This window comes from Erpetoichthys calabaricus, chromosome 10, assembly GCF_900747795.2.
Source record: "Erpetoichthys calabaricus chromosome 10, fErpCal1.3, whole genome shotgun sequence".
NCBI lineage: Eukaryota > Metazoa > Chordata > Cladistia > Polypteriformes > Polypteridae > Erpetoichthys > Erpetoichthys calabaricus.
Genome location: NC_041403.2, coordinates 153,183,958 through 153,198,793, shown reverse-complemented (window position 1 = coordinate 153,198,793; position 14,836 = coordinate 153,183,958). Strand labels below are relative to the sequence as shown.

The 14,836-nt window shown below is 36.9% G+C and overlaps 1 protein-coding gene across 1 annotated transcript in view; it reads right to left on the bottom strand.

Moving 5' to 3' along the window:
* Window positions 1–5,307: 5,307 nt before the first annotated feature.
* LOC114659571 (peptidyl-prolyl cis-trans isomerase FKBP1A-like) overlaps window positions 5,308–14,836 on the bottom strand; it is a 29,946-nt gene continuing 20,417 nt past the window's right edge. Inside the window, exons 4-5 of the mRNA XM_028812135.2 lie at window positions 7,739–7,885; window positions 5,308–6,542 (exon numbers count right to left, since the gene is read on the bottom strand). Of these exons, the coding sequence (XP_028667968.1) occupies window positions 7,757–7,885 (129 nt within the window). The 3' untranslated portion in view covers window positions 5,308–6,542; window positions 7,739–7,756. The remainder of the gene's footprint in view (window positions 6,543–7,738; window positions 7,886–14,836) is intronic.

Below are 14,836 nucleotides of genomic sequence, written 5' to 3'. Positions count from 1 at the left end.
TTCAAAGAGGGCTCAGATCTAGAGGGATATACATCATCTGTCCTATCCTATGTACAGTTCTGCACTGATGCTGTCCTGCCCAAGAAGACCTTTAGGGTGTTTTCAAATCAGAAACCGCGGCTGGACAGTACGGTGAGGTCCCTGCTTAAAGCCTGGGACGCTGCATATGGGTCAGGTGACAGGCTGGCATATAGCAAAGCCCAAAAAGAACTAAAAAAAAAAGGAATAAACCTGGCAAAATACAGATACAAACAGCATATCGAGGAGTATTTTGATAACAACGACCCGCGGAACACGTGGAGAGGCTTAAAGACCATAACGGATTATAAGCGCAGCAATCAGCAGGTCAGCTATGACCCTAGTATCCCTGACACCTTGAACAGTTTCTTGCCACGCTTTGATGCATCTAGCAGCAGCGAGACTGTACATCTCCCTTGGCTGGAGGAGCAACATCAGCCTCTAGTCCTGCAACTACACCGAGTGAGGTCCACCCTGAGGAGGATCAACACCAACAGAGCTGCAGGACCAGATAAGGTGTCGGGTAAGACACTGAAAATATGTGCCGATCAATTGGCAGGAATCTTTCTGGACATTTTCAACCTTTCTCTAAAACTTGCAATGGTCCCTGTCTGCCTCAAATCCTCCACTATTATGCCAGTGCCTAAAAAAATCAACGGTCACCTGCCTTAATGATTACCGCCCTGTAGCTCTGACCCCATTAATAATGAAGTGTTTTGAGAGGATCCTCCTAAAGTACATCAAGGATGCCATCCCTGCTGAATTTGACAACCATCAGGTCACCTACAGGACGAACAGATCTACAGAGGATGCCGTCTCAATAGCACTTCACACAGCCCTGACTCATCTGCAGTGTTATTCATCGATTTTAGTTCAGCATTTAACACCGTAATCCCAGACAAACTGGTACAAAAGCTTCATAATCTGGGTCTGTCCACATTGTTGCATCTCTGGATGAGGGACTTTCTCACCAACAGGCCTCAGGTGGTTAGAATTGGAGATCGTACATCGGCCACACTGGTTCTGAACACAGGCACGCCACAGGGTTGTGTGCTCAGCCCAGCACTCTTCACGTTATTTACACACAATTGCTCTGCCATCCATGCCACAAATATGGTTGTGAAGTTTGCGGATGATACGACCGTGGTGGGTCTCATATCAGACAATGATGTAAATTTCCCCTTGGGATTAATAAAGTATATCTATCTATGATGCGACTCACTACACAGAGAGGAGATACAACACCTAGCACTATGGTGCTCAGCCAACCTCATCTTAAACACCAGCAAGACCAAAGAGATAAATGTGGACTATACCTGTAGTAGGTCCAGAAGAACAGAACATGCTCCTATATTTATACATGAGGAGGCTGTAATGTGTGTGGACAATCTCAAGTTCTTGGGTATCCACATCACCCGGTAAAGAAGGCCCAACAAAGACTCTTCTTCCTCAGGAAAATGAGACGTGCTGAAGTCTCCTCTCGGCTGCTCACAAACTTCTACAGATCCGCTATAGAAAGCATTCTCTGTCACAGTATGAGAGCGTGGTACGGCAGCTGCACAGCACAGGAAGGACTTGGCACAGGTGGTGAGAAAAGCACAGGGGATCGTGGGAAGTCCTCTCCTAGACCTGGACTCTGTATATGCCAGAAGGGTGCACAAGAGGGCCAAATGTATAGCTACGGATCTCACCAAGCCGGGAAATGGACTGTTTGTACCACTGCCTTCAGGAAAGCAGCACAGAAGCATAAAAACACGCACCAGCAGCCTGAAAGACAGCTTTTTCCCCAGAGCAGTGAAGTCCATCTGCCCCTGCTGATACACACACATACACCTACCCCTAACCTTCCCCCTGTACACATGCACCCACACTTTCCCTCGTAATCAAATACACACATTTGTATTTCTCCCCTGCAGACCCACGCACACAGATCACTGGTCTCTGCAGGCGTACAACCTCAGGAAAACTCTGGACTTGATGTTTTATTGCTGCAGTCTTTTATACTTAAATACACTATAAATAATAAAATAAGTATTCTGCCTTGAAGCAGAGTCCTACCAAAAAAAATTGTGTATGCAAAATGACAAGAATTCTCTCTTCTATCTTAAAATGGATCAAGAGATGTTCCATGTATTTGAGAAACCTTGACAAGAACCCAATTATTTAAAACTCTTAACATGCCAGTTTTTAAAACCAGTAAGCAAAACAGAGAACAGCCAAAACAAGCCATTAATCAAAGAATGAGTTATCACCAGAACCAAGACTATAAACGGATGAGAGATGGAACACTAGGAGCTGTTAAACTAAAATGTTTTAAAAACCATTAGCATGAGACAGAGATTGTTTGAGGTTTTTAATCTGTAACCTGGGATGTGGAGTGTCAAGATGTGATGGGGTCTCGTGTTGAAGCCTCTAGCAGCAATGGAGCACGTTTTAAGGCCCCATCACTTTATATGACTTTTCCAGTGATTTTTTTTTTTTTAGAGCCATGCTTCATTCCATAACATTTGAAGGCAGTCACATCACACTCCTGTGTGTGTCAGTCATGTAGTTCGATATACTCAGGCGACTGAGTCCACCAGTCAGCAACTCACTCCTTCAGCATCAAACAGGTTTCATTTCATTTAATGATGAAGAAGCAGTTTATGGGCATGTACAGCTACAGTATGAGGAATGAGAAAAGCAGGCTCTTTGGACCTTGCAAACAGAAGAGAGCCTTCTGTCAGATTTCTTGTTTTTTTTATATACCATAAATGGAAAAAATGTAAAGATTGCTGACACATTCTCCTTACCTGTAACACATTCATGAGCTAGAACTCCTAACCAATCTAACACAGGGGAAACAAAAATAAACTAAACTTGTTACAATCCACAGAAAAATACAAAACCAAGGTGAACAATGCAAGCAAAGATGAAGAGAAAGAAAAGGGAGGCAAGTATTCTGCGGAAGAATGGAAATGTGGCAGGCCACTTGGTCAAGTAAACAAGAGACCAGGAAATGTAAATGTTAACCAAAGAAATAGGCAAAGTGTTAAAACCAGATGGTCAAGTAATGGAAATATCAGAGGTACAACAGTAAACTAAACCACAGTCAAAAATTCAGTAGCAGGGATCAAAGCCAGAAAACAAATCTTTATGTTAAAAATATAATTTAGGTGAGGTACAGCTGATCGTACACTATACTGACATTTAGAACACATCAGTCACTAATACATGGATATGGCACTTACCATCTACAGTACATGAATATGGCTGGTGCTTGAACACATCATTAGTTCTATCTATTCAATTACAACTATTCCATTTCACAAGCACCTATTAAAATGTTCCAGCTTTTATGTCCAATACCCATCAATCTTGTTCTTTAAATATAGGCATCTTAACAGGCTTCTCAGCCATTTGAGACATATAGTATTGATCAAAATAAATCTGGGACGACCAAGACAAATCTAAACACTGAATCCACAGGTACACACAATTTATTAATTTTTTTCCCAGTTCAGACTATGAATGGGCTAATACTTCAAACGAAGTAATGCAGATCACCCTGCTGCTCCTATTTAAGAAAGGGCCAGGCACTCCCAAAAGGCATAACTTGCACAAATAGATGACAAAAAGGCTTACTCAGAACAAGGTACTAATGCAGGAGACATTTTAAGGCTAAGATGCTACTGCCAGTTGCATCCTTACAAGAAAACCAGTTATTTCCAATATCCTTAAATTACTCAATTCTGAAGATGTGACACTTGACATTACAACTTGTATACACCAACATGGTCTGTATCCTTTGGTCAACTATACCTCAAATAGAACCTTTCCTCAACACATTTTTTCATAATATGCAAGTTAGAGGGGCCACTGAAGTATTAGTTCTGCTGCCTCAAAACACAGACAGATTTCGTGCTCTAGGTGCACCCTGCATGGAGTTTGCATCTTCTCCTCGTGTCTGGATGGGTTTCTTCCTGTATGACCTAGTATCTTTTACTGTTCCAAAATATTTGCTGTGGGCATTTATTAGAATATCTGCTTCAGAAAGTAATGGGGACAAACAAGTATAAACAAACACCTCCAAAATAAAGGAAATGAGTGCAGTACAAATCATGGTGAATTTACAAAGCACAGGTTTCTGATTTAAGCCTGTAAAAACCTTAGGAATTAGCTTCCAATTTAAACCTTGTGTTTTACTGATTCGTTAAAACGTTTCATACCCTTAAGCTTTACTTTATCAAATTTTAAGACAGATCACAGAAAACACAATTAATAATTCTGAAATATTCAGAATAAAGCAACAAAATTTGTGTTGGGGTAGACATAACTATAATCTTAGTTTCTGAAAATTTAAAGAATGTGTCTGTTAATGACTTGAAGACATGCCATATGAAGGCTTGTGCTGCTGCATAACACCATTATTTCAGTAGAAATCTGCTTACAGGGACAGATTTGTCACTATGACCAGGGCCTTTCTGTAAATATTCTTTTAAAAATCATTCTTTTTTAAACCTGTTTCATCAAACTCGGCCGTATGAAGGCTGGGTCATATAATCAACAGCAATGGGTGCAAGGCAGGAACCACCCCCAGAATGCCTGATTTTTCAACTTTGGACTACTATTTGAATGAAAACCCCTACTAATACATACATGTATATAATGTATTAGACTGCTTAGATAGAATTGTAATTGTGAATGTATATAATAAATAGATTACCACAATTCAAAGGAGACGGCAATAAAAAAATTACAGTGCTATTAGCATTTACAAACTTAAAGTATTGCATACATTTAATACCATAAACAACATAATTTAGTGATATTGCAGTATTAAAAGTATATATTTTATTTACTTATGTCACCTTGAAAGGTATACTATATTTCAATACTCAAGCTTTGCTGCTCCTGTTCAATGTAGCTTTCTCAACTAAAATTGTCAGAATTTAAGATTTACTCTATAGCGTAAAAGCACAGATTTGTACAATAATAGAACTTAAGTATAGACATCAGCATGTACATAAACCTAGTTTGACAAAATCATGGATGTATTTTACAACAGTAAAGGTGTAGACTGTGGAGAAAGTATCAGTTTAAGAAACGCCAGGAATATACTTACACACAAGTATTACCTGAAATGAGAAACAGCAGCAGTAATGGGAAAATCAGAATTTAAAAAAAACTAAGAGCAACTACTCATTCAATTCTTACAGACAATTTCAAAACCAGCATAGCAGCAAAATGCCAACATGTTTTTCTACTTTGAAAAGTGAAGCATGGGGGAGAAAAAAAAAAAAAACGACATTTTTCAAAGCTAGTAGAAAGCACTTTATTGCAACAGCATATTTTGATTTTCATTGGTTTCCTTGCCTATTCAGCACACAGCAGATATACAGTGCAGTAAAGGACAATCTAAGCCACATCAAACAGGTTACACCAACAGCTGTGATGACCAGCATCCTATTTTTATTTTTGTTTTTAAATCAGCACCTTCAATTTGTAAGAAAGGTCTCTTCTGTGTCCCCACAAAAATTGTTAGGCAGTGTGGGTGATTTCCGGTAGCATCAGTTGTAAAAGTTTAACTCTTACAACTGTTGTCTACATAACATATCCATGTATGTATATATATCTTTATATATAGATTTTTAATATAAAGTTGGCATCTGAAAAAAATGGCAAATTGTTGTTACAACACAAGGAGGCAGACTGTCAGTTAACTGCCCAAATGTTTAGGCACCTTGTGGTACAACTAACTTTTACATACACTCCACAGCATGTTGTTTCACTAATATGATGTTTGTCAATTATGGCTTTTGTGAGTACAGCTGAATTAAGGAAACAAAACTTTTTCATGAAAGCTATACAGGTGTACAGAATTCATGTTCCTAAACAAACATGCAAAATCTTTTTTGCAATGAAGGAATGGAAAAAATACAGTAATCAGGAGATACTTGTATAGACATGTGGAAAATTAGCCTATTCTTATGAGCGCACCATCGTGCAATCCACATGTTTTTAAGTAAAATAACCAAAATCATTACCTAGATAAATGACACTGCGGAACAGAACAGGTGAACTAACAGCACTAAAACTACTATTTGACCAAAATAAATGAACTAGTTTTCTTGGTGAATTTCGAAAGCAACAGAGCCTGCTGGATACATTGTTCAAAGTTTTAACAGCAGGATCTCTGGCTATGCAAGAGTGTGCTTTTTAAAAATGAAACAGTATCTCAGATTTACTGCACTCTTCCATTATTTATCATCAATTTCTCCTTAATGCTTGATCATGCACAACTTATTCTACACAAAAAAAAGCAAACAAAAGCACAATTAAATTCAAGATTAAGAACTTCACAAGGTTTTAAGTTTATGGCCCATAGTTTAAAGGAAGGGTGTGTGTGAAAAAGGCTGAGTCACTGATGATGCACAAATTCTATATGGATAGATAGTGACTGAAGTGGAACTATAATATGAGCCCCTTATGTACAAGTGCACACTTCTCCAAGCTCTCTCCATGTTCCCATCATAAGAGGCAAACTGAAAAGAAAAACAAGGAAGGATTTATTAGAAAAATGAAAATTATAAAATTAAAAATTAATACAAAGTCTATCTTAGCATTTGAGTAATCTCCATTATCATCTTTTCCATTTAAAATTTGTAAAACATTTTGTTAACACCTTGGCTTTAAGCTATGGATATGAATAGATATCTAGTTTGATGAGAACACAAAAGGTTGTTACTACACACCATTTTGCTCAGTAATAATTTAAAGAGTGATCAATTAAGCTATCAGATGACTGATTAAGGCTAAAGTACTTCAACCCTTATGTGAAAGGAAACATTTTGTAGAATACTTAAGTAGGTGTTTGGTAAAAAGATGTGGCCCTACAAAAGAGTGGAACAGAAATTAGCCAAAAACAAAAGGTGTTCTTTTAGGCAACAAGTCAAAAGTTCCAAAATAACTACTCAGATCATCAAATAAAGATCACATGGCTGCTACCCCATAATGAAGCTAGCATTACACTACTCTGCTAACCATCAAATGATAAAGTCACATTCAGGGACAAAGCCCTTGTCAGAATATCTAGGACAATTCATTTACAGACACATATTTAATAGTGGCTACACAGTAATAAAGGAAAACAGGTTAAATTTTGTTACTTTAGAGTTGAAATCTACATTAAAAATTAAATGGCTTCAATTCAAATAAAATCAGTGATCTTAATGTGTTTCTCATTCTGATAACCTATGGTTATACAGATAAAGATTACAACACATCTAACACAAAAACATTGTAGTATAGGCATTTGAATTATACATTTTGACATAATATCCTAAAACCTGCTTAATTCACTTCAGAGTTGCAGGGGACTGAAGGCTATTTTAGAACACAGGGCAAGAAACAGCTAGGTCTGCCTACAACTTAATAGCACTACTACCCAGTTATATTTGATTATTTTTTGAATACAAAGATGTTTCAGACTGACTGAAGAGCCTCAACAAAAATAAAAAGCTGTAAATGTAAGGTTAGCACATTCTGTGGAAGCACACAATCCAAACATGCCTTGGTAAATTATTATGCATTAATAAACTGACATTTTATAAAATGTAGGAGGTGTAAATTTGAAAGTAGTTTTACGCTATGACAGATGCATTGTAACGCATTCCCCCACATGGTCCAACACATCTAAGAATCATTCTGACACACAATTTGTAGGCGGTGATGTACTTACAAAATATTCTGAGCGGCTTCATTCCAGCTTAATGAGTTCCACATCAAAAATCAAAGTGGCATTGGCTGGGATGATACCTGGGTGGCCTTTAGCGCCATAAGCAAAATCGGGTGTACATGTCAGCTTTGCCCTTTGGCCAACACTCATCTATTTCAAAAAAAAAAAAAAATACTGATAAGTTTCCAGCTTGAATATAGATTTATAATAATAATTCTTTACATTTATATAGTGCTTTTCTCACTATTCAAAAGTACTCCCCACGCAGGGAAGACCCAGGACGTCAACCATGATCTGCTTATTGAGAGGCAGCAGCTCCAGTTTAACATTTAACACATATCCAGAAATTTAATACTAGAACATTTATAATTAAGCACAATACCATTACTCTGAAACAGTATGTTGTACTGAGTCAACATACTACTGCCCTTCTAAACAGAAAATAAACCAATCTTAGTAAGTTCATGATTTATTTCTGACATATCAAAAATAGTATACAGTACAACCTCTGGTCACGAACATTTCCGAACACGTACAAATCGGGTTACAATCAAAAAAAGTTTGCCAAAATTTTGCATCTATTCACGACCACATGCTCTGGTGGTGAACAAAAACACTGGCGGCCAGTTTCCCTCCGTACGTTCGTACGCACCAATGATTTGCCATTCTCCGTTTCCCATTTTCTTTTGTTTGCGTATACAGGGCCTAACAAAGTAGCTGATGTTGCAAAAGGAGTTACAATGTTAACCAAACAGAGGCCTCAAGTGCTGGAACAGATGGAAAAACTTGCTAGTGTGGATGAATGAGAAGCAACTTGCAGAGGATAGCGTAAACGAGGCGATCATATGCGAGAAAGCCAGGAAGATTCATGGCGATTTACAGAAACAAAATCCTTCTTCGAGTGACGAAGGTGAGGAATTTAAAGTCAGTAGAGGATGGTTTGAAAAGTTTCGCAAGAGTCATGGCATTTAATTTTTTTTTCACCTGTGCTTAAAACTCATTAAAAAAAAAAAAAGTGTTTACAGCGAGCAGTTCACAAGGGTATAGCGTGAACTCTTACAATGTTAGTTTTCTCTGTTGTTCAAGGTTTTCTCAGTGTTATTCAATGTTTTTACATTTAATTTACTATTACACTGTGCATTCTATGGTATAATTAACTATTTTTGTGCTTAAAAAAATATATATATTTACATACAGTTCATATGGTCTGGAACAGATTAATTGTTTTTACATACAATCTTATAGGGAAATTACGTTAGGGTCACAACCAAATCGGGTCGCATCCAGAGGTAACACTGTATCTTGAAATTAAAGCCAAAATGTGCACCTAGAAATGCAGCAATAACAGGTTACTTTACCAAACTACTGTTAGTAACGTTCACTAGATTTTTTAGCATATTTTCTTAGCCACATTAACATTGAACAAGATGTTTAGGCATTAAAAATAGATAAACTTTGTAATACATAAAAAAAAATGCATCCAGTAAAATTTGACCGACAATCTGGATATCCAGACATTCTAACTGTGAAGTAATATAATTATGATTCTTCTAGAATCTAAATAAACTTGTAATACAATTATTGAAGTCTGTAATTGCACATTTTAAATCTAGAACATTTACAGTACACAGAACACAAAACATGATTAATAACACCATATTCTGTCCGACCAACTTGCAAAAGAGCATGTATGCGATTTATCATATAGACCATATTTCTGAAGTTTGTTAGGTCTCCTAGTGGACAACCAGGAACAACTTCAGCAAAACAAAATTCAAATTTTGGCATTTCAGTTTATTTTAAAACACAAATTCAGAACATTGCCTGCAGTCTTAGTCCAGGGTGCTAAATGCTCTTTTTTTTTTTTTTTTTTTTCTAAATTTGCCCTGGTGAAAGAAGTGCTAAATTATGTATGCTACTTAATATCAGACAAAAGTGTACCTTTCAATGTTGCATTTTATTACCTACATTGTAAAGTTTACAACGATAATGGATACTGTTTGCTTTTAAACACATGCTCATATTTAAGTGTAGTTGGGCAGGGATTTGCGAAGTGAAAACAGTAGGTATAGATGAGGGATACTAAAGGTATAAATGGGTTCTTGAGAGCAAATGCCTTAACTATGAGTTTATGCATGAAATGCAAGTCTTGAACAACAAAGTATCTAAGGCTGTTGTGTTTGTATCAGAGTATCAATTATATAATTATACTTTGAATGGCTAAAAATGGAATACTTAAATTTTATATTGCCTTGCATACTGCAACGCAACATTGCAGTATTTTTCAGCTAAACTGGTCATATTTGTCATTTTCAAGAACGCCATACAAATACAAGCTGGCTAAGTAGCATCTATTGTCAATAAAACTAAAAGGTTCTGCCCATTAAGAAAGCAGTCTTTTTCATTTCAAAAGCAGCCTGCTCTGTCAAGCTCTACTGCAGCTTAGAAGATATACAGCATAAGGTGATATATATGTTCACATCTTGCTTCAAGTCTAATCAAAGCTAAAAATCGCTGTATTATTCATTTTCCCCATTTTATGAAACATGGTAAGACTGTGTGCCCCACATTGTACAGCACAGAGATTGGTACTTAAATGGTACTCTAGCGTTTGGCAGCGCACACAATCATCACAATCATCAGACTTAAAAAATGATCGACGGCTGTGAGTAACAAGAGGTGATTGCTACTAATGGGGAAAAATTAATGGACAGGAGACATTCACAAATAGTGTCAAAGCAGGTTGCTTATGTACTAAATTTGTGTGGCCACTGTGTGTGAAAAAAAAAACAAAACATTCCTACCAAGAGTTTCCTTTTTTTGACTGCTTTACGTACAAAATAAATAAAGTATGAATGACATCAACACAAAATTTGGCACTCATACAAGAAGACAGATCAGCCTTAGTTAGGTCAAGTTAAAGCAGCACTACAAACAAAGTCTTGTCTTAATAAATAAAAATTAAAAAATGAGGTAGGTCCACAGAATAACTTTACTGAACAGGTTAACACTGAAAATCTCCCAGTACTGAACACCAAAGTATGTTCAAAGTTAGAAATGCTTAATGGTACCAACAGCATTAAAAAGGTTAATACTTGTAATGTTACATGACTCAAACTTAATGTTCACTTTTATAAAAAGCAGAATTTTCAAACAGTGTAAAGAATCATTCTAACAATTTCACTGCAAAAAATAACTAAAATTATACTTCTGTTAAGAATAAACTAATATGAGCTTTTCAGAGCACAACACCAAGTTGCATGTTTCTCAGGATACAAATAAATGCCAGGGTGTAAAATAAAGGTTGCTAGCCAGTCTTTAGGACTGATCATAGTGTAAACACAGCAAGCCTGGTACAGAAAAGTCAATACTAGATATATAAACAGTCCTGTATTATCTATAATAATGTGTCATAAGACTGTGTTGCAAGGAGTATGGAATATAGTTCCATAACGAAATAACAAAACCAGGAAGTTACACAAGGACTATAAATTCAAATAACCAGTTGTATCTCGGGAGTTATTAAAAGGCAATTCTTAGTATAAATTTTACTATAAATTACGAAAACTCTAGTGAAAAACAAATTACTTTTAACTAATTCTCCAACACTAGTTGAAGCCACTGTGCACTGAAACTTAAAAAGGGGGAAAAAAAAATATCCAATCATATATAATGTTTGACATGTCCAAAAAAAATATTTTTTATATTTTATTTATTATATTTATTATATATATATATATATATATATATATATATATATATATATATATATACATATATATATATATATATATTTATTTATTTTTTTTTTTAAATATATATGACAAGACTTTTTGGAAGATCTTTTCAAGTCCCAGGAGACGAGACTTTGGCCATGACATTGTTTCAAGTCACGCCCTCTTCTCAACCATATTCAAACACGCACACGGTCCACTCATATCTTGTTTGTGTGAATGCTTTTGAAAGACATTTCCTGCTCTCTCAGCTCTTATAAATTTTTACCTTTTCCTCACTTTAAGTTCCCAATTAAAGAAGACGTATTAAGTCCAAATCGTATTGATGAATTTCATCCTGAAGGAATATCAACAGAAGAAATGAGTACACGGACAAAGTCAAACAAATTAACACGAAAATTGTCGATCGGTTACATGGCAAATTGGTTAAATGCGTATCAATAGACTATGCTGAAGCAGTTGGTGGTGATTGCGTGGAAGACGAAAACATCAACTTTCAATATCCTGAAGAATATTTACAACCGTTAACAACGTCTGATCTTCCACCACTCGAATTACTGTTGAAAGAAGGATGTTTCCAAGAAAGGTCATGTAGTAAATCTTCTCCGGATAACAGACAACAAAGGAGATCTTGATATGCCATTCCTATTAAAACGTGAACTGTTTCCCCATTAGATTAGATAATGCAAAGACAATTAACAAATCACAGAGACAAACATTCAAAAAGTCGGTTTATTTATTAGAGAGAGAAACTAAATTCTCCCACGGGCAGTTATACGTTGTGTTGTCACGACGCAAGTCCAAACACAGAATCAAAATTCAATGCGATACAGTAATCCCTCGCTATATCGCGCTTCGCCTTTCGCGGCTTCACTCCGTCGCGGATTTTATATGTAAGCATATTTAAATATATATCGCGGATTTTTCGCTGCTTCGCGGGTTTCTGCGGACAATGGGTCTTTTAATTTCTGGTACATGCTTCCTCAGTTGGTTTGCCCAGTTGATTTCATACAAGGGACGCTATTGGCAGATGGCTGAGAAGCTACCCAGCTTACATTTCTCTTTCTCTTGCGCTGACTTTCTCTTATCCTGACGTAGGGGGATTGAGCAGGGGGGCTGTTCGCACACCTAGACGATACGGACGCTAGTCTAAAAATGCTGAAAGATTATCTTCACGTTGCTATCTTTTGTGCAGCTGCTTCCTGAAACGACATGCTGCACCGTGCTTCGCATACTTAAAAGCTCGAAGGGCACGTATTGATTTTTGCTTGCTTGTTTTTCTCTGTCTCTCTCTCTCTCTTTCTGTGCTCTTGACGGAGGGGGTGTGAGCTGCCGCCTTCAACAGCTTTGTGCCGCGGTGCTTCGCATACTTAAAAGCCAAACAGCCCTATTGATTGTCCTCTGCCTTTATGACAGTCTCTGCTCCTGACTACTTTGAAGAGGAAGATATGTTTGCATTCTTTTAATTGTGAGACGGAACTGTCATCTCTGTCTTGTCATGAAGCACAGTTTAAACTGTTGAAAAAGAGACAAATGTTTGTTTGCAGTGTTTGAATAACGTTCCTGTCTCTCTACAACCTCCTGTGTTTCTGCGCAAATCTGTGACCCAAGCATGACAATATAAAAATAACCATATAAACATATGGTTTCTACTTCGCGGATTTTCATATTTCGCGGGTGGCTCTGGAACGCAACCCCCGCGATGGAGGGATTACTGTATTGACGAAAATGTAATTAAAAAATTTTTACTCAAGTTTTACAGTAAGAATATTTGCATGTTAAATTCAAAGCCAAACAGAACGAAACAAAAAACTTGAACGCAACATGAAACATTTTCAAATTATTACGTTTTACTATTTTTTAATACGGTTAATTACTCGCTGTAATGTAAAATAGTTCTATTATGCATATGTAACAATTCCTATGGAAATAGCAATCTGATTAAATTGTACAGCCACCTCCCCATACGCGAGCGGCAGAATCGCAAAGAGGCTTGCACATAGCGCCCTAGTGTGTATGTGTAAACTATCATATGCTTAAAAGGAGATAATTCATCTTAATAATAAAATGCAAGGAAGAGGATGTTTTAATATACGGCAGGTATGCCATAGTCAGTTTGGATATGTCAACAAAGTCAAGAGCGGTGTCCAAGAATATGTTGCACACATTTTTCTGTTCTGTATGAAAGACTGCAGTGTACAGAAGAAAAGTTTCCCCACCAAAGTGCATGCTGCACGGACACATTTAGAATCTTGCCACCGTTATTGTTTTTTTGCCTTATCTAATTATTTTGGAATAACTAAACCGCCAGTGCATCTGGAAAGTGTGTTGTGTCTGCCTCAAAGGAAGAGACTCCATGAAATTGTTGGTGGCTTTGAAAAGTGGTGGAGGGTGTTTCACCATCAGTGCAACTGTTGGGTCATACATCCCCATCGCTGACCCAAAAGGATTACTTCCAGCTGAAAATGATACCACTTAATTCAATTTTAGACTATAACCCTACTGTATCTCCCATACTGGAAAGTTCGCTATTTGGGAGTAGCTGACAGCTGATGTTATGTGGCTTAGCTAGCAAAAACAGTACTTGTGCTTTAAAAATGACATTTTGGAGAGGATGGTTAAATCAAGCATATTTAACATTTATTCCCACAATGTGGATCGGCTCTGGTATACTGTGCTCATTTTGCACTGCCCTGCTGGTATTTTCCCCAAAAGACACACCAATAACAGCTGGCAAGACATGCCTTTATTACTTGTACCAGAAACACTGCCTTCACTTGCATACTCAACTGGTTGCAGTACATGCAAATGACTATGCATGTGCACTGTATGTGAATCTTTTGCCACTGCCTTTCTGCTTAGTTGATAAAGTTTGGTTAAATATTTTGTGTCACCACACTCATTTGTTCTGAAGCCAAAATACTGCCATATTGACAAGGCTGACTACCTCTTAGCCACCAAACTATTCCACCTGTACTTTTCTGTACCAAACAAGACAGTTTTGTACTTTGATAAAGTGCATGGCTATTATGGGGACACCTTCATTGGCCAAATTGAAAACTGCAAGAAATGCATAGCAGAAATTTTGGCTTAGTTAAAATGGTGGTGCCTAACCAACCAACAACATCATTATCAATCAACAATGTTTAAAAAGGACAACCGATCAACCTAAGAATTCAAAACATTGCCCACCCTACCTGCCTGCAACGAAACCTGGGTATTATAAAAATGTTTAATTTAAAAGTTGCATCAATTAATTCTCAAATATGTAAATTTTAACAATGATTTAATTTTGCTACAGAATTTGATTCTCTCGCTGTTACTCTTAAAACCTGGAAAAGCCTGAGAACTTCAGTAAAAAATACTA